At 43.8% G+C, this 24245-nt stretch overlaps 1 protein-coding gene across 2 annotated transcripts in view; it reads left to right on the top strand.

Annotated features, from left to right (window-relative positions):
* Positions 1–3729: 3729 nt before the first annotated feature.
* Positions 3730–24245, top strand: part of CLIC6 (chloride intracellular channel 6) — a 51286-nt gene continuing 30770 nt past the window's right edge. For both annotated transcript variants that reach the window (XR_012161033.1, XM_073361411.1), the window contains exon 1: positions 3730–4986. Coding sequence is in view for 1 of the 2 variants with exons in the window: in XM_073361411.1 (XP_073217512.1) it covers positions 3808–4986 (1179 nt within the window). In the remaining variant the exon portion in view is untranslated. The remainder of the gene's footprint in view (positions 4987–24245) is intronic.

The raw sequence follows: 24245 nt of genomic DNA, 5'->3' as shown, positions 1-24245 counted from the left end.
TATGAAATAGGAGAAATAGTGGTGCTAACATGTGAAGGGGACCCTATTTTGGCAAGATAATTTCTTCTATGTTTAATTATATATTTAAACAAGTGGGGCCTCATTAGTGCTTTCAGTGAAGTCAATCTGTTTACTTCAATGGCTGTGTGTACACTAGCATTTGTCTACAAATTGCCCACTATGACTGTACCATTGATTGTTGCATCACAATTTGTAGCTCTGGTGGGAGCACCACGGTAGACTAATCATCATCCTTTTAGCCACTTTGCCATCTAACCTGAATCCAAGCAGATCAGACAACATGATGGCTAAGGCTAGTGGCCTACCTTTACTATTGTCTTCAGCTGCACTCCATGTAACACCTGAAACTTTTGCAAAATAATTCGGGGAGCAATGTATGGTGTGCATGGTGACTGGGGGACCTGACCAATCTTCAGTTAACCAGAGATAAGACAAATGGAGCTATGGAAATACTCACAAATGACTATGAATTAAGAGGCTATACATTTATCAAAGGATGCTAGTGACCTGAGAAACTAAGAGAGCAAAGCTATTCTTTATCCCACCATTATATATTTTTTTTGTTCACCATTAAACTTACTATAAACACATGGAAACTACTACTAAGTTATATGACAGGTTTTAGAGTAACAGCCGTGTTAATCTGTATTCGCAAAAAGAAAAGGAGTGCATCCGATGAATCGGATGCATCCGATGAAGTGAGCTGTAGCTCACGAAAGCTTAAATAAATTGGTTACTCTCTAAGGTGCTACAAGTACTCCTTTTCTTTTTAATAAGTTATATGGTAATTTATTTGCATCATTACTGAATAGTTTTAAATAGAGTTGAGCTTTCACTTCATCCTGTGATTTATTCCTCCAGATCTTCCACTCTTTCCCAGATCTTATTATCTCTCCAGACTCCAGTTCTTCTCTCTTCCCATCTCTCCCAGAGTCCTATGCTAAGAATCTCTCCTCCCTCTACCCCCGAAACACTGTTACTCTTATTTTTAAACTCAGTTACTCTCCTCTTTAAAATCTGGCATCTCATTCCTGGAGACCTTTCCTCCTAATGAATCCAGCCCTGCATATAAGAAGATGAGAGGATGTTTCTGATAAACTGATCAGCCATGAAATAGTTAATGTTGGCATTTAAATTGTCATCACTAGACTTCTCTGGTCACACCTCTCTTTGGTCACAATTCTCCGAAATCCCTAATTTCAGACCATCTACAAACAAATGTTCACATCAATTCACATTAATTGGAAGGTTATCTTTATAACAAAAACAGCTAAAAACTTTGTAAAACGTTTAAATTATGCCATGAGTAAGAGAAGTACAAAAAAACAAGCAAACAAGCAAAAAACTGCTGAGATACCCTAAATCAGTGCTATATAACCGAATTTATGCACCCTGAATCTTCGTATCCCTATCATAATTTAAAGATACTGGTAATCCCGCCTTACTATATTTTTGTATCCATTTCAATTCAGTCTGTAAACTCACAACGCGTACAGAGTATTATTGTAATATATAGCTAGATAATATCTGAATGCTACTTAGAGTAAGCATTGCAAGGCTAGTGTTTTTCACAGCATGATGCAATGCTCATTCTTATGACTGCATGCAAATTGGTATAAATACTTGAACTGCTTTATGCAAGGTTAATATTAATATAAAAGTAGGTTTGCTTCAGGAAAAAAAAAACTTAGCGCAGCCCACAAACTGTTTGGGAATATACTTCAGCTTCGAGGAAACAATTGAAATTATGTAAGTGTTCTTTAGCTGTCTTTTTTTAAATATTTTTTTTGCACAGGACCTGCGGCGTTGTGCGCTCTTCTGCTTCTCGGTGATCAAGTGGTTATTTTTTGGCACAAGAATTTTGAGAATTTGATGTACGTTGCCAAATAGATAACAATTTGAATGGATACTGGTACGTTTGATAAACTTGGATTTATGCAAATGAAGTCATTCTCCTTGTTCTCACTGCAGCCTGTGGCACTGTGGAACACTGCTGGACCGTGTACATAGCTATGCAGGCAACTCTGGTTCCCTCTAGCTATCAAACCACACTAGCTATGATAGCGGCTCCACTTCTGCACCACAATCCTTAGCCCATGACGTTCAGTTCTGTACTCTCTGCTATCCACCTTCTTATTCTTGGCCATATTATCCAGAGCCTTGAGTTTAGTTCCCATACAGGAGTTCAGAAATGTAATCAAAATGAAAAATCAGATATCCCAATTTAGCTATCAATCACAGTAACCTTGGTGCCATTCTTTCCTCTGTACCCTCTTTTTCCACATCAGCTATGCCTGCAAGTCTGCCTGTCGCCACCTTTGCAACGTTATAAGCATTAGCTTCCCATTTCTTTCCAAATATCATCTGTAGAATTAGCTTTCTTCTTCTTCATTTCCCTCTGCCTTGGCTATTGTTTATACTGTAGCCCAATCGTTTTATTATTGAACTCCGTGAAGCATTTTGGGATACAGTTACAGTTTGGGCTACTTTCTTACGTTCGTCAATAACAGGCCACCCAAAAGGTTACATCCTGCCCAAAGCACAATAAAGGTATGAAGGTTGCTTCAAGGACTTGTGGGCAGGATACGTCCCAAACACTTGTAGTCAGGCAAGGGCAGGATATTTGAAGGGCAGCAAAGGGCGAGTTATTAAAACTTGGCAAGGGGAAACCAGAGCGGGAACCGGAGAAGCAAATGCAGCTCGAGCACAGCGAGCGGATTTCGGTCCCCGGTTGGGAGCTTGCCGGGGAGGCCTGCTGCGCTGAACCCGAGAGTATTTAGGTGCCGAGTTGGGAGCAGAGCAACTCACGCGGCGCAGATTTGACTGCGGCCAAGATCCTCGTGAAGGATCGATCCCTAAGTGTCTTGGCTGCTCTAGCGAACACGTGTTGCCCACTGAGAGCTCTGACCCGCCGGTGAGAAAAAAATCAAGGGGTTTGGTCCTAGAGAAACACGTCTGTTTTGTGCCAGCAGCAGTTCCCCACCAGTTTCCTGCCTGTGCTCTGCATGCAGAGGGGCTACTGGCTCCTCCGCTCCCTCCCCCCAAGCAGTGTTGTTGTAGCCCTGTGAGTCCCAGCACGGCATTGGCCGGGAAGCCTTTTTCACCCCAAAAACCCCACAACAGAAAGTGCTGAGTCTTGGGGGGGGGAGGGGGCTAGCTAATAGCTTAGCTGCCACAGCTCAGTGCAGAGATAAAATGGCTAAGGAGGACCGCAAGCCCAACTACTCCCAGCTAGGGTGACCAGGCAGCAAGTGTGAGAAATCAGGAGGGGGGTTGGGGTAATAGGAGCCTATATAAGAAAAAGACCCGCAAATCGGGACATCTGGTCATCCTACTCCCAAGCCCCCATTTCTGCCCCTGCATCCCCCGTTTCCCCACCCCCACTCCCCAATCTTCTCTATCGTGTCTCCCTTTTCCCTCGCCCCGCAGGGTGGCTGGGACAATTTGTACAGTGGGGGTGCTGAGAGCCATTCCACCGAACTGCGAAGCTGGTCTATAATGGAAAGCCAGGGGGGTGCGGCAGTGACAACCCCCTCCCCCCCCCCCCCGCACCGATAGTTCCAGCACCTATGTCGCCCCCTGGTGTTGCGCCCCCTCCCCCCCCCCCGGGCTGTCCCCGCCTGGCTCGGGGAGCCGGTTCCGAGGGCGACTTAGGGTCGAGCTAGGGCAGCGGCGGCTAGGGAGCATGCGCAGACGGCCCCGTGGCGCTCTGGGGCGCCGAGCAGGTGCTGCTGGCCCTGGGCGCGGGCCAGTCGCTAATCCCCGCGGGTGCAGCGAGGAGTCGCCATGGCCAAGCGGCTGGAGTCCCCGGCGGCGGCGGCGCCTCTCGCAGGACCCACGCTCCGGCCCCTTGCCATGGAGAGCAGCCCCCCTTCTCCCGCAGAAGAGCCCCGCTCCGCGGTGGGGCTCAGCGGGGCGCAGAGCCCGGAGCCGCTCGGGCCAGAGCGCTCCCAAGAGCCGGAGGAGGGAGGGAGCGAGGAAGGGGTGGCGGCGGCGGCGAAGCCCCCCGGGCCCCGGCCGGAGGAGGATGCAGCAGAAGGAGCAGCTGAAGGGAAGGACCGGGAGGCGCCCGGGGAAGGGGGCGGCGAGGGCAGCCCGCGGGAGGGAGGAGCGGGGGAAGAGGAGGCAGGAGCAGGGAGCCCCGAGGGGCAGCTGCAGGAGCCTGCCCCCGCGCACAGCCCAGCTGGGGAGCGCGCGGCGGAAAGGGGCGAAGGAGACGCAGGGGGCAGCGGGGAGGGCGAAAGACCTGCAGAGCCCCCCGCGGAGGAGGGCCCCGGAGGGGAGAGCCCGGGGCCGAGCCCCGCGGAAGGGGGAGGCGCAGAACGGGTTGCCCCCGGGGCAGAACCGCCCCAGGCAGAAGATCCTGCAGAGGCTGCCGAGGAGGAAGAAGACCCTGAAGGAGAAGGAGACCCTGGGGAGGACGTGAGAGAGGAAGAAAAGCCTGGGGAGGTGGCAGGGGGGGAAGGAGCCCTCGAAGGAGAAGAGCGCGAAGAGGAGGAGAGAGAGGAAGAGGACGGCAAAGCAGATGCAACGGCAGAAGCGAAGCCCGAGGAAGGGGAGGACGAAACTGGGGCAGGACAAAGTCTGGGAAGCACTGCACCAGCGGGAGCAAATCCCGAAGGCACTGGGACAAGCGAAGTACCCCCCGCGGCAGGAGACGCCGCAGGCCATGCCACCGAGGAAATACCACCAGCAGCAGAACACGCAAGTACAGAGGACGCTGCTACAGGAGAAAGCCCAGAGGGCACCCCAGGTGGGGATGAACTGAGCAACCACCTAACAGAGCCGCATGCAGCCGGAGACCCCGAGGAGCCTGCGGGAGCGGAGAGAGGCGAGGAAGCCATGAACCTGAACGGCATGCAGGCCAGGGGAGCGGAAGAAGAAGAAGAGGAGGAGGAGGAGGCGAGCACACCTGATGAACCCGGGGAAGAGGCGCAAGAGCATGACATTTCCCTCTTCGTCAAGGTAAAACTGCCTGATCAGTCAATCCGCTTGTACCCTTGCTCTTCCCTTAGACCAGTAGCCGGCTCCCTGCTGGCGATCCTCAAGCTTGGGGAAGATTTGTTGTGTAGATCATGCTTGCCGGTCATGGGCTGGTGTTAGCAGTTTCCTATAATTACGGGTGGTCGGGGGAGATCTAGATAAAGCGATCGCCCTGTGACACAGCCTAAATGAATGCAGTGACTCCTCTGTCCAACCATATGTGTATGCAGTTTTACCAAAAAAGGTGACACTGTGCAGCTCAGCGTTACAATAACGTGGAGTAGTTTGAGGGAGCTCTATCTAGTCGCCCCCCCCCCCAGCCCCATATTCCTTACAGAGCGCAGCTATACGGGAGAGAGCCTTTGGTTGTGCATTTGCTGTTACTAGTGTCATTTAAATCTGCCAGACGCAAATCCAGTTTTGTTAAGATGGTTTGGTTATTATTTAATCCCGAGATAAATTTCCTTTGACTTTTCATTTCTTCCTGGTTAAATAAAGTCATGGTGCAAAGTTTTCCACTCTCCGTTGTGCTGAAAATAGTGGTTTTATCATTCTAATAGTTACAATAATTAATAATAACACCAACAAGAAAGGTTTCAGAGTAACAGCCGTGTTAGTCTGTATTTGCAAAAAGAAAAGGAGTACTTGTGGCACCTTAGAGACTAACCAATTTATTTGAGCATGAGCTTTCTTGAGCTACAGCTCACTTCATCGGATGCATCCGATGAAGTGAGCTGTAGCTCAAGAAAGCTCATGCTCAAATAAATTGGTTAGTCTCTAAGGTGCCACAAGTACTCCTTTTTTTTTTTTTTACCAACAAGAAAAGGGAAAGTGCAAAACTGGCAGTAAGGTCTTTCACCGACAACTATTTTGATGTGTTTTGCCTTTTTTGTCTAGATATCTCCATATGTTTAAATGAAACGTGTATGAGAATCTAGGTATCACTCTGGATTGTTCAGGGGCTTCTCTGTGGTGCTAATTATCGTAGTATCTGAGCACATGAAGTACTTGAATGTGATAATTCATTCTCGCAACATTTTGTGAAGTAGAGAAATACCTGTTAAAGGTCCCTGGAGAGTTTAAAATCTCCAAAGGAGGAGGAGATAGAAGATACACCACAGTTACCCCTAGAGAAAAATACATAAGGTGTGACATTATAGGGACTTACTTGGAAGAAAATAGAAAATTCCTTTTTAAGAGCATTGATAATATGTCACATTTATATAGCATGTTTTATGCTAAAAGATCAGGAAGTGTTTGACAGATACGGAAAATTGAAATTAATTTCAGATAATAAATGTAGATAAATGTGGCAATTCTGGATTCAGAAATTTTTCTTTTTTAAAACAACCAACCCCATGTTGCTGTGTAATATGTTAGTATGTCAGTTAAAGATACACAATTTACATACGTTCAAAATACCTATAATTCAAGCAGGTGAAATCTAGGTTAGAAAAAAAACCCAGGCAAAATAAAAAAAGACTGTAACATTTATGACATGTTACCTGAAATTAATTTCTGCCTACTTGCTCAGTTTTACAAAGTATGGCCTTGATCCTGAAGTCAGACCAGCATGGGTAGACCCTTGGGTCAGCACCATGAAAACCAAGTCCCCCACTGTTGGAGGGCAACAACCACATTTAGCAGGCACAACAGTGAGCAGCATGGAATAGTTTGACCAAGTCAGGGCTAGTCTTATAAACAAAGAAAACAAGGGGCCACTTTGGGTCTTAACTTACTGGAAGTAATATTTCCCACGCAGAATGTGCAACTCATTCATGGGTTGACCCAGTCTCATCCACCAGCACAAGAATGAAGTCAGAACAAAAAACTCACCGTTTGGCAATGAATCCAGAAGACCAAGCAATTTATGCCTTGATTTCTCCCCCTTTCTTGAAGCTTAGGACTGCATATATAAAGCTAGGTCTATAACAAACAGCAAACAAAAACAGGGGAAAAACCCTATTTTTACAAGTGCTATTGAGTTTTGAATATCCAATGTACTGTATAGTGCCATACTGAAAAGATAAATGTTCTCTATTTTTATGTCCCCCGCCCCACAGCTTTTTCTTAAAATACAAGCTTGGTTGTGATATAAAGTTACTGGAAATAACTTATCTCTACCATATTGATCTCCATTAGCTGAATGTGGAGGCTAGAGTTGAAATTAATATTTCTGGGACAAAGTAGAAATCTATACAGCAGAAGTTGTGTAGTACAATTTTACTCTGAAAAGTGACCGTGAAAAAATGTTACCTTCTTACTCAGTAGATCTGCACCCTGTGCATATTCAGTCGTTTGTGCTTTCTTTAATGACAGTTACATTTTTACTGCTGTCAGCCCTGCAGGGCCAACTCAGATCTGGCAGAGAGAACTCCATTCTATTTTTGCTCATAGGTTGAGTAAACTGTTAACTACCATTTGTAGGGCCACTTATGCAACTTCCTTTTTGTTTTGTATTATGATCATAGATCCATCCACAAATGGAGCAGGATTGCACAGGTGTAATTAAGGTCATAATGTGGCAGCGGTTTCATCAGTATTAATGAGAACAATTTCTGATTTTCAAATCCCAAGCAGAGATTGAAGGGCTGCCAGTCAGAAAAACATATTTTTGTATGTCAAAAACTGATAGTATTTGATACGGATTATCATTGAGACATCATAAATGCAGAATCCCATGTTGTCACTTTCATAAAGTCACTTTGCAAAGGCAAACCACACTTGGAGCATGATTCCAGTCCTTGTAGAATATCTGAGGGATCAGAATTGGAGAGCCGGACATAATAAGGATAAGAATGTGAATTTGCTTATAATCCAAAAATATAAGGTTTAAGCATAGTTAATTGAAATATTTGTGAACTTCTAAAAGGAAGGAGGAACATTTTCATGACTGATTTAACATTAGTAATTTAAGAATGCTTTGAAAATAATGCATTCGTCATTCTAATGACTTCACTGGCAGGATATAACCAGATCCGAACATTTTACTGTACACCTACTTGGTAAAGGACTAAATTTATTAGCTAAGACTGGTCTCTTGTTTTTCCACCTCTCAGCCTGGCATCCTAGAGCAGTACTGTATTGGGAGCCCAGCATCTCCCCCTTCACCAAACCACTCACAGCATTCGAGAGTACAGGGAGCCCCGCTCTTTTCTACTGCTGGAAGGAATCATGCCTCTTTCTCTCTACTGCTGTGAGGAGCTGCACCGTCTCTCTGTACTCCTCCTGCCCACTGGGAAGGGATGGGAAAGAGAAGGTGGGTCCCCATCGTGGCTCAGAGTGGGCTCAAGATATTTAAAAATACAGGTACAATAATACAGGGATACACAGGAAGTCTGTTGCATACCTGAAAACATTAGTTTGAAGCATATCTTTACATAAAGTATTAAAAAGTTACCATTGTTACCTATTTTTCTGAATTACCAGCACCATTATCTCTCAACAGACACCTCATAATATTTAAAAATTAAATTGCCAACCTGTCCAGTGTAGTAAAAACAGCTACCTATCTCATTCTAGGGCACCTTCATGCTTCAGCTGGATTCCTTGGTGGCTGTACTGTCACCATCCTCAGGCATACTGGGAGATCACTCATGGGAACCAGGGATCTGTGACTTCAGGGGCCATAAAACAATCATAAAGAAGGGTGAAGGAGATTTTCAAAGGCACAAATGGCTGTGATGCACTTAACTCCCATTGACTTTCTGTGGGATGTGGGCATCTAACCACCAGATGTGTCTTTGCAGATCTTCTCTGGTAAGTTTAAAATTGCCTAGGAATTGAATACTGCTTTTAAACTTACTATTTAGGATATTCAGGACATAATTCTACACCTGGTTCATTTAAAAACATACTTGCAAGTCACCTTTATTCCAGGTAAGATCAAAATTGACAGGTTTCAGAGTAACAGCCGTGTTAGTCTGTATTCTCAAAAAGAAAAGGAGTACTTGTGGCACCTTAGAGACTAAACAATTTATTTGAGCATAAGCTTTCATGAGCTGTAGCTCACGAAAGCTTATGCTCAAATAAATTGGTTAGTCTCTAAGGTGCCACAAGTACTCCTTTTCTTTTTAAGATCAAAATTAAACCTCATAGTTTTAACTACAAATTTCAGTGATTCTGAAGATCAGAGGGTCTAGTAATTTGGCTGTAAGTGCAGAACTCAAACAGCTGGACTACTCATTTCAGTACGGGATCTTCCATCAAATTTGTTCTTGCTCAGATTCTGGTTAACAATAAATGGTGTATCTTAAGAGCTCTTCAAAAGGCTAAGATTAAAATAACAGATTTCATCCAATCTTTGTAACCTTTTTGGTCTCTTATTCACGGGGTGATTCATTTCATTCATCCTTCCAATGGGTGAGGTTTTGATCTCAGTTACATTTGTGTAATCTGAAGTAACTCCATTGATTTCCAGCCTTCATTGCACCTTTCCTGAGAAGTATTGTGCACCAAATAGCTGATTCCGAGGATCTGGCCCTATAGTTTTAGAATTTTGCTGAATTATCAGGAATTCTGATACACAAGAAAGTAAACAAGGCAGACACATTTTGGCCACTGAAAGAAAGAGTAGGAAAAAACTAGCTACTGCACCATGCTTACAGATATTTCACCTGATGCATGCTTTATAATACAGAAGAGGAGGAACCTTTTGTGATGGGTTGGATCACAGAAACCCCTTTGGGACTGCCACCTGATGTGCCTAGACTACCTCTGAACACATTTTCCCTGCCATCTTGGGACTTCAGTACCTTGCCTTGTTAGAGCCAGACACGCTTGCCTGCTGCAAACACAGATCCAAGTCTGAACCATGTCCCCTTACAAGCTGCAGGCTTAACTGAAAAGAGCTTAAGAAGTACTCCTGTCTCCAGCACTCAGATACCCAGCTCCCAATGGGGTCCAAACCCCAAATAAATCAGTTTTACCCCTGTATAAAGCTTATACAGAGCAAACTCAAATTGTTCGTCCTCTATAACACTGATAGAGAGATATGCACAGCTGTTTGTCGTCTCCCCCCCACCCCGTATTAATACTTACTCTGGGTTAATTAATAAGTAAAAAGTGATTTTATTAAATACAAAAAGTAGGATTTAAGTGGTTCCAAGTAGTAACAGACAGAACAAAGTAAATTACCAAGCAAAATAAAATAAAACACGCAAGTCTAAGCCTAATACAGTAAGAAGCTGAATACAGATAAAATATCACCCTCAGAGATGTTTCAATAAGCTTCTTTCACAGGCTGGATGTCTTCCGAGTCTGGGCCCAATCCTTTCCCCTGATACAGGCCTTGTTCCAGCTCAGGTGGTAGCTAGGGGATTTCTCATGACTGCAGCCCCCTTTGTTCTGTTCCATCCCCTTATATAGCTTTGGCACAAGGCGGAAATCTTTTGTCTCTCTGGGTCCCCACCCCTCCTCCTAAATGGAAAAGCCCCAGGTTTAAGATGGATTCCAGTACCAGGTGACATGGTCACATGTCCTGTGAGAACCCAAGCCTTCATTCGTCGGAGCCTGTCTCACAGGAAGGCTTGCAAATAAACAGAGCCATCTACAGTCAATTGTCCTAGTTGATGGGAGCCATCAAGATTCCAAACCACCATTAATGGCCCACACTTTGCATAATTACAATAGGATCTCAGAGTTATATTTCATATTTCTAGTTTCAGATACAAGAATGATACATTTATACAAATAGGATGAGCACACTCAATAGATTATAAGCTTTGTAATATACCTTACAAGAGACCTTTTGCATGAAGCATATTCCAGTTACATTGTATTTACACTCATTAGGATATTTTCATAAAATCATATGGAGTGCAATGTCACACCTTTACTTTCCATGAAATGTTTATAGATCCAGTTATGGAACTGTGGTCTAGCCTATGTATTAAGAAAAAAGACTATCCTAAAATTAAATTATTTGGACTTAATATCTTTCTTTAAGTACTGTGGCTGTGATTTTCAAAGGAGCCCGTAGGAATTAGGTGCTCAAATTCCATTGGAAAAAAAAATCACAGCCTGTATTCCCATCTGATGTACTTCACTCTGTATCTGACGTTTGACATGCAGATTTCCAGGAAAATCACAGAGGAAAGATTTATACCTCAGATTTGGATTTTTGCTCATCCATGGGGTTATATACTGGTGAAAATCAATTTGATTGAGTATGGTTTATGAGGAGAGCAACTGACTTCTGTTACCCAAACAAATATATGTAAAAAAAGAGAAAAAATCACTTTAATCTTTATGATACAGACACATTGTTATCGGGGGCCAGAATTTAGATCACCTTTAAAGGGTATAAATACATATGCAAGTATGTGGGGTTACATTGCCCTGTTTTTTATGGATTTCTGTTCTTGTTAATATATGAAATACAGGGAATCTCACAAAAGGCCTCTTATTGTGAAGCTTTGAGCCCATTTTGCAAACTAAAAGTTTTTGGGAAAGTTCAGATAAGCTTGCATTGCTGATCCAGAGCAAAGCAAATCATTTGAGATTTGCCTAAGGTGACTGGATTTGTTAAATGCAAAGCCAGGACATGACATTGTGGAGTGAGTAGAGGAACATTTGATTAGGTTAGACAACAGTGGAAAAGGTCCCCGGTTCTTTTCCTCAACCTCCTCCCTAATAGGGTTGCCAACTTTCTAATTGCACAAAATGGAACACCCTTGTCCCGTCCCTTTCCTGCCCTTTCTCCAAGGTCCCACCCCTGCCCCACTCGTTCTCTGAGGCCCCACACCCCCACACACTCCAGCCCTCCTACCTCTGTCGCTCGCTCTCCCCCACCCTCACTCACTTTCACTGCACTGGGGCAGGGCTGAGGTGAGGGCTCCAGCTGGGGGTGTGGGCTCTGAAGTGGGGCCAGAAATGAGGGGTTCAGGGAGGGGGCTCTGGGCTGGGGGAGGGGGTTTGGGTGCAGGAGGGGGCTCCAGGCTGGGACCAAGGGGTTTGGAGTATGGGAGGAGGCTCAGGGCTGGGGTAGGGGGTTGGATATGGGAGGGGTGCGGGCTCTGGCTGGGGGTGTGGGCTCTGGGGTGGGGCTGGGGATGAGGGGTTTGGGGTACAGGAGGGAATCTGGGCTGGGGCCAAGGGGTTTGGAGTGCGGGTTGGGGCTCAGGGCTGGGGTAGGGGGTTGTGGTGTGGGAGGGAGTTTGGGTGCAAAAGGGGAGGGAGATTGGGGTGCAGGTGGGCATGTGGGGTCTGGGAGAGAGTTAGAGTGCAAGAGTAGGGTTGCCAACTTTCTAATCACAGAAAACCAAACACCCTGCCCTGCCCCTTCTCTAAGGCCCCGCTTGTTCCATCCCTTCTCCCTCTGTCACTCGCTCTTCCCCATACTCATATTCACCAGGCTGGGGCAGGGGGTTGGGGTGCAGGAGGGGGTCAGGACTCTGGGCTGGGGGTGCAGGCGCTGGGGTGGGGCTGGGAATGAGCAGTTTGGGGTGCAGGAGGGGGCTCCAGGCTGTTACAGTGGGTTGGGGTGCAGGGGGTGGGGTGAGGGTTCTGGCTGGGGGTGTGAGTTCTGGGGTGGGGCCAGGGATGAGGGGTAGGGGATTGGGGTGTGGGAGGAGGTGCAGTGTCCCGGCAGCGCTTACCGCAGCTCTGAGGATGCAGCTGCCAAGTCCTTGCGGTTTCTAGGCACATGGGCGACCAGGTGGCTCTGCGTGGTGTGTGCTGTCTTTGCGCCTGCAGGTGCTGCCGCATCCCCGCAGCTCCCATTGGTTGCTGTTCCTGGCAAATGGGAGCTGTGGAGCCGGCACTGGGGATAGTGCACCAAGCCTCCCAGTCCCTGGCTGCCCCAGCGCATAAGCGCCGCAGGAACCTGGCAACCGCTTCCAGGAGCGGCGTAGAGCCAGGGCAAGTAGGGAGCCTGCCTTATCCCCGGGCCCCCGCTGCACTGCTGACTGGACTTTTAACAAAGTTGCCACGGTCCCTGTTGGACCAGGGGTTCCGGTCAAAAACCAGATGCCTGGCAACCCTACTCCCTAAAGTTCCAACTTCCCTCTTCCTTCCACATTCATTCTACATGCTCTTCTTAATGAATATAGCCCGTCCCTCCTTCTCTTGCATCCTACCTGTTCTCTACATATTTAATTAAAATCACCAAACCTCCAGGGACAAGATGCCTTTATTTGGTTCTGTACTTCCACTCTTCCTGGTGCTGCTAAAGCACGGGCAGCCCCTGAGCTAGGAGCAGCAGTTCGGGTGTGTAGGAGGGGGCTAGGGGCAGGGGGCTGCTTACCTTGGGGTGGGGGGCTCCCACTGGCATGGCTCTGCAGCGCCTAGGCAGTGGAGGGGCTGGAGGGGGGTGGGAAGAGCTCCACCCTGCCTGCACCTGCAGGCCCTGCCCCCGCAGCTCTTATTGGTTGCAGTTCCCGGCAGCCTGTGCCCCTCTGCTGCTTAGGAGCTTCAGGGACTCGGAGCCGGGTAGGGAACCCTGCCAGCCCTATCAATCCTCCCCACCAGCACCAGTGGGGTCCCGGGTCACCATACCAGCTCCTGCGGTGCCCCCTGGTCTGCCATTCCCCCCGAACCCCCCACCCAAGTTTTAGTCACAGGTATTTTTAGTAAAAGTCCTAGACAGGTCACAGGCCATGAAGTTTTGTTTATTGCCTGTGACCTGTCCAGGACTTTTACTAAAAATATCTGTGACTAAAACGTAGCCTTAATTGTAGGGTCTTCCAATCACGCCCCATAATTCATATCATAGCAGCCAGTCTAACTTAAAAAGGAAATGTAGCCTTAATTGTAGGGTCTTCCAATCACGCCCCATAATTCATATCATAGCAGCCAGTCGAACTTAAAAAGGAGGTAGCCAGAAAAGAGAATCATTGCCCCAGGCAGAGCATAAGCACAGCTCAAGCTTACATCAGGGAATGGGTGAGGAAAGGGCAACTATCCATCAACTAGCTTATTTTAATGAAACCAGAACAAAACCAAATTGTGCTTTCATTCAAACTGGCCACCTGGGGCTGTCCATCACAACCAGGCAATTCCTGTCAAATAGCCATTTATAAAATATTTGTATTGCAGTTTCAAATCTTGTATATATTTTGAAGTGCTGAGTTTGCAGAGGCAATTGTGTGCAGTAGTTAAACACTTTAGCCAGGGATTCTGTTTTGTTCCCAAGACTCTCACAAAGCAGGAAACTGGCCAACTTCCCACAAGCATTTGCCTTTTCTCAGCTATTTTGTTGGATGGAGTGTGGCAATTTAGGATACCATAATACAGCTTAAGAGGAGCTGGCATTATGAATTCCTTTCATAACTCTTCAGGTTATTGTGTGTACTCTGTGCACTGGTTGCAGATGCTTATAGAGTTGACTACTTATTTTGAGGTCTTTTTTAGTTTATTAAAATGGCACACTTTTAGAGAAAAGGATCAACATAAATTTGGCAAACAAAAGCTACACATGTTTTAAGGAGATATGAAACTGAAATCCTTTGTTTCAATGGCAGCAAAAAACAGTTTATTAATTCTAAAAGCACGGGGAGAGGTTCAGCTTTACTTATGATTACAATTGCTCTCCCCCCCTTTTTTGGGGGGGCAATTCTGAGCTGTTTTTAGCACTTAAAATTATACAGATAAATTTACTCCCTGAACCTGTTCACTGAAAAATAGCTTTAAAAGCTATACACTGAAATTCCTCATTTTGCAACTTTGATCTTGAAGGCATGCTTACACATTATGCAGCAATTTAGTGCTTTGTTGAGGTATACTAATGCCAATTCTGACAACATACACCCCAAACCCTGCTCCAAAAATAGACAAATTAAAAGACACAACCACAAAATTATAGAGGTATCATAATGTGGTCACATATGTAAAGCTGAATCCACCCCGTGTCGATTTTTTTTCCCCCACAATCCTTCCAAACATCTTGAGTTCCCTTTCTGTCCTGTAATGTGAGGATTGCAAATGATAAGATGTATAAATTTTGTTTATTTGGCTGAAGTCTGTAAAGGCCCCAAGAGTAGTTTATGCACATAATACTGTGTCATTCTCCAGCATCTGTCCTCTGTAATGTCATTGCAAATGACTTCTTCTTGGTCTAGAATTATTTTAGTCAGAAAGTATTAAAAATCAAAACCTAAGCATTTTATGTCCTCACAATTATGTTCTTAAACATTTATTGCTTTCACTTATCAAATTAGTGTGTGTTTTTACTTTAAGCACGTGCTTTAGTCACATAGGCCTGAAACACTTTGATGAACAGAGTCAGGGTCTGAATCAGTGTCTAGGGCTTGATCCTTGTAACTGATACTAGTGGTAGTTTTAAATGTTCAAGGAATGCAGGATGAAGTCCCTAGGGGCTCAATCCTACAACCTTTGCTCCTCATGTGAGCATTCTTCTAGGTAAGAAGGTCTATTAACCTTACTCTGGGTGTGACTCTACACTCTTCACAGACAAAACTCCCAGGGCAAAGAAAAGAGTTCTCCTTATCTCGTTGCTGCCAATGCCCTGAGTTTGGCAGGGACTAGCCTTGGTTTTGTAAATGCATCTGGGTAACAGCAGCCCTCCCTAATGTCCTGTGGCTGCAGAAAACAGCTGTAGGGCTGTGCTCAGAGCTTTGCATTCTGCTAGTTGTTTAATTTTATATGTTTTTGTAGTTTAGGGCAGGGAGAAGAGGATCCACTTTTTATTTGTGTAGAAAGAAAGAAAATACCAGTTCACACAACTTCTGCTGGCATTCCGATCTACAGCATCACTATTCTATTACTGGGGGAAAAGTTAGATAGCCTTATGGTTACTACAGAATGTCACACAACGTTATCTTGCTTTACAAGTGTCTCACATGCATGGTGTGTGTGGCATTGCTTACAGTCATAGCATGCACAGTAGCTGTGCTTCATTTTTTGTCTCCATTTTTTTATGGTTCTATGATTTTGTTTGTTTTTTTACAGTTCTCTCTCATGGATTCTGACGTTGCACTCCATAATGTTTTATGGAAATATGCTTATGAATGTGAATATCATGTAACTGGAATATGCTTTATGCAAAAGGTCTCTTGTAAGGTATCATTACAAAGCTTATAATTTCCTGAGTGTGTTCATCCTGTTTGTATGAATGTATCATTCTTGTATCTGAAACTAGGAATATGAAATATAACTCTGAGGTCCTATTGTAATTCATGCAAAGTGTGGGCCATTAATGGTGGATTGAAAGCTTGATGGCTCCCATTGACTAGGGCAATTGGTTGTAAATGGTCTGCTTACTTGTGTGGGCCACCTCTCGAAGAATGAAGGCTGGGGTTTCACAGGACATGTGACCATGTCATAGGATACTGGAATCCATTGTTAAATCTGGTGCTTTTTCATTTAGAAGGTGGAGTGGGGATCCAGAGAGACAAAGGATTCCCACCTTGGACCAAAGCTATGAAAGGGGGTGGAGCAGAAGAAGGGGGGTGGCAGACATGAGAACACCCCTGCTTTCCACCTAAGATGTCTGCTGGAACTAACAAGGGCTGTACCGTGGAAAGGATTGGGCCCAGACTAGGAAGGAGTCTAGTCTGTGAAAGAAGCTTATTGGAACATCTCTGAGGGTGAGATATTACCTGCAATCAGTTTCTTAATGTATTAGGCTTAGACTTGCGTGTTTTTGCTTGGTGACTTACTTTGTTCTGTCTGTTATTACTTGAAACCACATTAATCCTACTTTTTATACTGAATAAAATCACTTTTGTTTATTAATTAACCCAGAGTAAGTGATTAATACCTGGGGGAGCAAACAGCTGTGCATCTCTCTCTATCAGTGTTATAGAGGGGGGACAATTTAGGCATTCACCCTGTATAAGCTTTATACAGAGTAAAATGGATTTATTTTGGGTTTGGATCCCATTGGGAACTGGGTGTCTGGGTGCTGGAGGCAGGTAACCTGCTGAGCAATTTTCAGTTAAGCCTGCAGCTTTGGTGTGTGTGGACCAGACCTGGGTCAGTGTTGTAGCATGCTAGTGTGTCTGGCTCAACAAGGCAGGGTTCTGGAGTCCCAAGCTGGCAGGGAAAACGGGTTCAGAGGTAATCTCAGCATGTAAGGTGACAGTCCCAAGCAGGTGTCTGTGACCAAACCTGTCACAGACTCATACACACAGCCCTATTTTTAAAAGTTAAAAAAAAAAGTCTTTCTAGTGATTGTGAGGACATGCAGAGGGTATGCAGCCTTGCATTGATTATTATTATTAATAGGACAATAGAACTGAAGTCCATCTGAGATCAGGGCTCTATTGTACTGTGCACTCCAAGAGACAGACCTCACTCCAATGAGTACCATCTTAATACATGCAAATATTGTTATCCCCATTTTACAGATGGGGAACTGAAACAAGTAGAGATTTAGGTCTTGATCCTCAAAGGTATTTAGGTGTCCAAATCAATGGGAGTTAGAAGCCTAAATATCTTTGAGGATTCTGGACCTTTCTGACTTTCTATCACTGTTAGTGTCCACATAGTTTTCTGCATATTTTGATTCCTTGGACTAAAATACAATGTAACCCCAGGTGGTCTCTAATGCCAGTTTTTCTGAAGAAAAGAATCACATATCTCTTGGTTAGAACACAGGTTATTGTAAGGAGCATAATTAAATGGCATCTGAAGTTTATATGATTATTTTTTTGCTGCTAACTGATAAAACGTCATGTGATAAGGAGTTGTTTGCATTTCCATTTGCTATGTTTATTTACTGATAAAAGACTGAAGAAGTTGAATGATTACGTACCAATTGATTTTTCAGTAATTTCAAACTTTTTTTTAGCATTTAAGCAAACTTTTTTTAGTTTTCCAAACTAAGTTTCTCTAGTTTTGTAAACAAAATGTTGATGCTTTACACAGTGCATGTCATTTTAATTAGTTGTTTAAAACCTGCTTATGATAATACATTTAAATTTATATAGCATTTTATATGAATGAATAGTTTGAGGCTTTCAATGGTCGTTGACAATGTGTGACACATGATATGCAGTAATGTGTGACGCAGAAAGCCCAAGGTTTCCTGGAGAGGGCCTTATTCAGAAATAAACACCGCTTTCCATGATTATGTATTAAGTGAGCCGTGGCATGTGTGGGAAGGAAATTGTCGCTCAGATCATACAGGGAGGAGTTTTGCCCCTTCCAGTTCTTCTTTTACAAAACATTAGGGCTTGGCTACACTTGCAAGTTAGAGTGCATTAAACCAGCCCCGGGAGCCCTAGGTCACTACCTGTCCACACTGGCAAGGCACGTAGAGCGCTCTGACTCCGCACCTAGAGTGCTCCTGGGACTCCACCTCGGTGAGTGGAATAACGTTTGCTGCGGCTTTGGCTACAACGCCTGGGCGTCAGCATGAACGAGGTGTTGCATTACTGCGCTCTGATCAGCCTCCGGAAACGTCCCATAATCCCCGTAAGTCAAGTGGCCACTCTTGTCATTGTTTTTGAATCACTACAGGAATGCGGATATGCCCTTTCAAAGCTCTGTTTCTGACAGTCAGCTGCTTATCTGCTCCGAGAAAAAGTAACCATTACTGTGGAATGCTGTGTGTGAGAGAGAGAGGTGGTGGTGGGGTCTGCTGCTGTCTGACCTTACAAGATAGCATGCTGACATGCTCTCAGCCCCCCAAAAACCCACTCTTCCTTCCCCCCCATACACACAACACACTCCCTATCGCTCTCCACCTCCCTCCCCCATTTGAAAAGCACGTTGTAGCCACTTGCATGCTGGGATCGCTGTCCATAATGCACTGCTCCCAATGCCACTGCAAGCGCCGCAAATGTGGCCACGCCAATGCGCTTGAAGCTGTCAGTGTGGACAGATTGCAGCACTTGCCCTACTGCACTCTAAGAAGTCTGGTTTAACTCAAAGCACTCTACGTCTGCAAGTATAACCATGCCCTTAGAGACACAGAACAGTTTTAGATCATTAGCTTAATGAATGGGGGATGCGGGGGGGGGCGCGATTACTTATTTCTTTTTCCTCAGAAAGGGTAGTGTTGGCACTGGCAGACTGACAGTGCTGTGGTTGTGATGTTTCCCTCTCTGGTTCTGTTTCCATTCATAAACAGAAATTTCAGAATATAACAATACTCTATTTTTCATCTGGGATGAAAGTGGATCAGGACTATAATCGTTATTAATGAGTTCAACAACAGCAGAATAGAATATCTTAAATGTACATCATTATTTACATGGGACTTGGTTTCTCAGAAACGCGAAATAAAAAGAATCCTGCCACTTTCTTTACTTTAGACCCTGTTCACATTAGGACATATAATCATGTCTGGAACTATTTTCAAACACTTTTAACCCCAAACCAAGTCGTAATACAATTTGGTTTCTCACGAGCCAGACTACAGGCTACTTTATACAATGTTGTAGACTGAAGGTGTGAGGGATTTGCAGTGTTTCCAAGTTCTGCAATATTGGGTGTTTTTTCTTGAACCTCCAGCCCCTGGAGTGGAGCAATTACATGAGAATCTGAGATTTTATTACGTAAATAAGGTTCCTAGCCCTTATGGTTATATACAAAAGTTTAAAAATGTGTGTTGAATGAACCCAAAAGATTTAAAAACCAGCAGGCAAATACACCTTTTCCCCCAAATTTGTCATTAATATATATTTAAACCAAACTTACAACGTTTTGGGGCTTGAATCCTGATTTTTGAACACTTGAGGTTGGTTAGTCTGTAGCAGGATTTCTAGAGCATGTTTTTACTTAACAAAATTGTTTATTTAGCAATAATTGATTCCCACAGATTACAAAGTATTTCAATAGGGGTGGGGGGGAAGAAGAGGGGAGAGCATACTCTGCACTGGGAGCCTACAGTGGAAAGGAGAGGAAAAAGATCACTTCCACCAGATCCCCACTATCATTTTGCTTCTTGGGCTGGTATTTTTCATTACCAATATTTCACTGGGTAATGTACCCAGCTATTACCAGTGCTTTGTGGGAGGTTCTGAGCCAGGTCCCTCTGAAGCCAACAGGGTCCTTTTTTGTAACATTCTCCATGAATGTTTGTTTTGAGTAGAAAATAAATGAACCCCCCCCCCCCATTCAAAAACAACCAGCCTCTTCTTTCATTTTCCCTACTTGGACCCAAGTGTAGGAATTAGGATTATCATTGCAAGATTGCTTTCTTGTCCACCTCACCACCCCCTCCATCTTTTTCCACTCCGTAGCTTATTAAATGCTTTTTGTTTTCTTACAAGGCATATTATAGATATTTTATAAATGTAGGTTTTGCATGTAGATTAAATAATGTGGCTATACAACATGTTAAATATCATGTTAAACAGGATGTGTCATTAAAATCCCAGTTAATCTGTTTTTCCCAGACCTATAATGTGTTCCAGAATATAATGCTCTTTTGTTGCAATAATTCCCTGTAAGAATTTAACAAGGATACAAGTTTTTTGTCTTGATGTAAAATGTTCAGCTGGTATTTTGCCATGTTATTAAATACGGATTAGAAATAGCATTGAGGTATTTAAACCATAATTCTTGTAACAGGATAAATAGCTAATAGCATTTGGTTTGTTGCTTGTGCACTTGTGACCTGGTTATCGTTATTTTAACACAAACAGACAAAACTAAGTCTCTCACTAGCATTCAAAGTGAAGGGACATTCAGGTTTTGAACTATGTGGAGTAAAAATATCAGACCCTTTAATCCAGTGATCTATAAATGGGTACAGCATTTCCAAATGTTCACAGAACCACAGATAGCTAGCCATGTGCAGGTTCAGAGCATTCAGTTTCTTTGACTGTCATTGCCTATATTTGTGTAGGTTTTTAAATCTAAGAATACAGCCAGGTGAAGAGAAGAGTTAAACAAAGCAACCTAGTGTGGGTCTTAAAAAGAACACAACTTTCTTTTCCAGTAGGTTTATTTTTGTAGTGGTTAAAAGTAGATTGAAAGGGGAGGGCTCCCATCTCAGCAGCTGAGAGGAAGCAGGGAAGCAGTGCTTACCAAGCCGGGGAGAAGAAGACATGTTGCTGCTACCACTCTTACGTTAAACCTGCCTCTATGAACGAGCCTCCCGTCAGTCTATGACCAAGCAGATTGTATTGTAAGCTGTGTAAGGAATTTAGCCACATATTTTCCACTACAATGAAACGGCTTCCGTTCTGAATGATTCATAGAGTCCAAGGCCAGAAGGACCCATTATGATCATCTAGTATGACCGCCTGTTTCACACAGGCCATAGTACTTCCCCAGAATAATTCCTGGTGGAACTAGAACACGTCTTTTTAATAAATCTAGTCTTGATTTAAAATCTGTGTTGAATGAATGGCTAAATCACCTACACTGCTTTGAAAAAGTCTTAACCCCTGTGCTTGAACACTTGTGGAACCCATTGTAAAATATGTTGAAAACAGTCATTAAAAGAAATGCTGGTTTGACAGGACCTACAAGCAGCACCATTAACATGATGTACAAAGTCTTTTTGTAATTAAACTATACTTGCAAGTTTGGCAATATTTGTTTAATCAGCACTGAGGTGTACTTGAGGGCTTCAGCCTTTATTAACTTACTGGCAAATTAATAGAAGGTTATTTAAAATATTCCATGCACATTTCTTACAGATTTTCTAAATACAGTCTAAAAATCATCTTTGTAAAAGCAATCATAATTGTTTAATTCAGGAGTTGTCCATAAAAGAATTATGGAATTGTCATGTAAATTACTAATGGGAGAAAGATACTTTATTTGCAGACAGGATTGTTAAAGCTGCTTTGAGAAAAAGAGTAATGTATTACAAACTTCTGATTACTAGATCCAAGGGGTAATCAGTTACATATTACTGATTACTTTACTATTACAGTTTGCTCAGCACCTACCAGACCATAGAAAACACACTGAACAGTTTACAAGCTCAGGACAACAGAACAATCCTCAGGAACAAGACTTGGGGGAGGAAATCGCTGCAGAGCATGGAATTTCTCTCGAGCGGCTGTCCTTCCCCTTGCAGAATGGGCGGTGCTTTCATGCGGGCTCTTGCCCTCCCATTCTCCCCACTACCCTCTGGCAGACTGGCTTTGCTGGAGGTGTTCTGCCTAGTTTCTTCTGGCTGTTGCTGCCCACAGACCTCCATGAGAGGGAGGGAGACAGCAAAAAAATGTACTTCGGACCTAGACTGCATGACCGTTTTTTGTGTAACCTCCTTAAGAGCGGTGGGAGAATGGTGGAGACGGATTCATTCCCACCATGAATCTTGACCCTGTAGGTTCCCGCGAAGGGCTAGCACTGCCACAGAGGCAGCGGGTTGTCCCTCTTCCCCAACATAGCGTACGAGAAATCTGCATGTAATGGGAGCCCTCAGCAGAAAGATCTCCCAGGGCTGAACTGGGCTTAAGTTACTGATTTATATAAGTTACTAATTATTTCTCGGTCAGAGAAGCAGCAGATGACTATGTACTGGTTACTTCTGCGTCATGTACACTGTTGGATTTCAGCTACCAGAAGTAGAAGGCACCCATAGGATAGCAGGGTTGGAAGGGACCTCAGGAGGTCATCTAGCCCAACCCCCTGCTCAAAGCAGGACCAATCCCCAATTTTTGCCCCAATCCCTAAATGGCCCCCTCAAGGATTGAACTCACAACCCTGGGTTTAGCAGGCCAATGCTCAAACCACTGAGCTATCCCTTCCCCCCTAAAATTAAACTTAAAAATTAAAAAATTAAACCCACTTTACATTAGTTTGACCTCCCATCATGAGAGATACTGGGGGTTTCTTCTTGAATTACTATAAGACCCAACATGAGTCCAATACAAGTTCTGCGTGTTCAGTACGTAGTAGGTCACAATATTGACCCTATTTGACCTGAGCAGCCAGTCAAAGTTTGGGGCCCTGAGGAGGTTTCAGCCGGAAGCAGAAATTGTTGAAGCCTGGTATTCCTTTGATGCAATCTTGTTTATTTATAAAAAATTTACAAAAGTCCTGATATCTGAATGTAGAAGGAATAAAGAACAAAAGGAGCAATTTCCTTCATTTACAGCCCCCCAAGTCTTTTAGCCAACACCAAACCCCCAATCACTCCCCCTAGCCTTTTCCAGACGCACTGTGCTTACAGGCTCCTGCTTGGCTTTTGTACTGCTTTCCTTCTCTGCTCTTGCCTCTTCTCAGTTTGTGTGGTCTCTTTCTCCAACACCCAAAATAATACTCAGCCACAGCTGATAGGTGGGTCACACACCTCTTGTCTTGGGTGGGGGCTTATGCTTACAGTTATGCTAATTAAAGGGTGAGTTCACACCTATCAATCTCAATGGGGGTTTAATTCAACCCATAACATTTCACCTAGCTCATATAACAGTACCATAGCTAGCATGGTATCATTACTCATACACAATGCAGGACCGCCAACATACCCAAGAAAAGTAATTTAGTAAATCACATTCCTTTTCAACCTGTAAAATAATCTGATTCTATCGCAGGATTAAATCTTTTAAAAACTGCCTGCAGTTATTTTCATAGCCCTGCTGTGAGCCTCAATTTTAGATGAAAATATCCTATTTGTATGACAATATTTAGGGTCCCTGCTCTGATTAAAGACACTGGTAAATCTCCCCTGGCATCATTGATAACAGTATTGGCCCCAAGGTTACTATGTTCACAACTTATTTGTTTATATTTCATTTTTGTTATTTCTCTGGACAAATCTTTCCGTTTGTAATGGGGTGGAAGGTGTATATTTGAGAGCAGCACATGTTTTAGTAGTAAATAGACAAGTTCTATACTATTATTCATTTTTGATTTTTATGTACACTGTCTGGTCTCTTTGTATTTCATGGAGTAATTATTTATTGGTTTGCTTTATGTAATCCAGATCAGAATAGGATAGACTGTTTGTAGACAGATTGGGTAGGTGCTGGAGCACTGGGTAGGTGTTAAATATTTAACATCAAAAGTGAACGATGGTCCCAAATCCAGCTCCCATTTAAGTAAATACGAGCAGCTGTAGGCCTCTTATTTCTAGAAAAGAAATAGTAATGAAGGCTTCTTAATAACTTCATTGGGAATTATACTTTCATACTAGCAACACTATAATCATTAATGGTTATAGAAACATTTGCATTACAAAGCCATATATCTTGGTGAGTATAACTGAAAAAATTATTTGGTTGATATTACTTGTGCTTATTTTAGGCTTAAAGATTCCTCCTTCCTCTGCCCCACCCCCCACACATTTGGCAAGATTTGCTTCTTATTGCATTTGATTCAGTGAAGGTAAAGAAGAGTTCCCTCTTTAGCAGTAAGCAAAATCTTTAAAA

This window comes from Lepidochelys kempii, chromosome 1 (assembly GCF_965140265.1).
Source record: "Lepidochelys kempii isolate rLepKem1 chromosome 1, rLepKem1.hap2, whole genome shotgun sequence".
In the NCBI taxonomy this organism is placed as follows: Eukaryota; Metazoa; Chordata; order Testudines; family Cheloniidae; genus Lepidochelys; species Lepidochelys kempii.
This window is presented reverse-complemented; position numbering and strand designations above follow the sequence as displayed.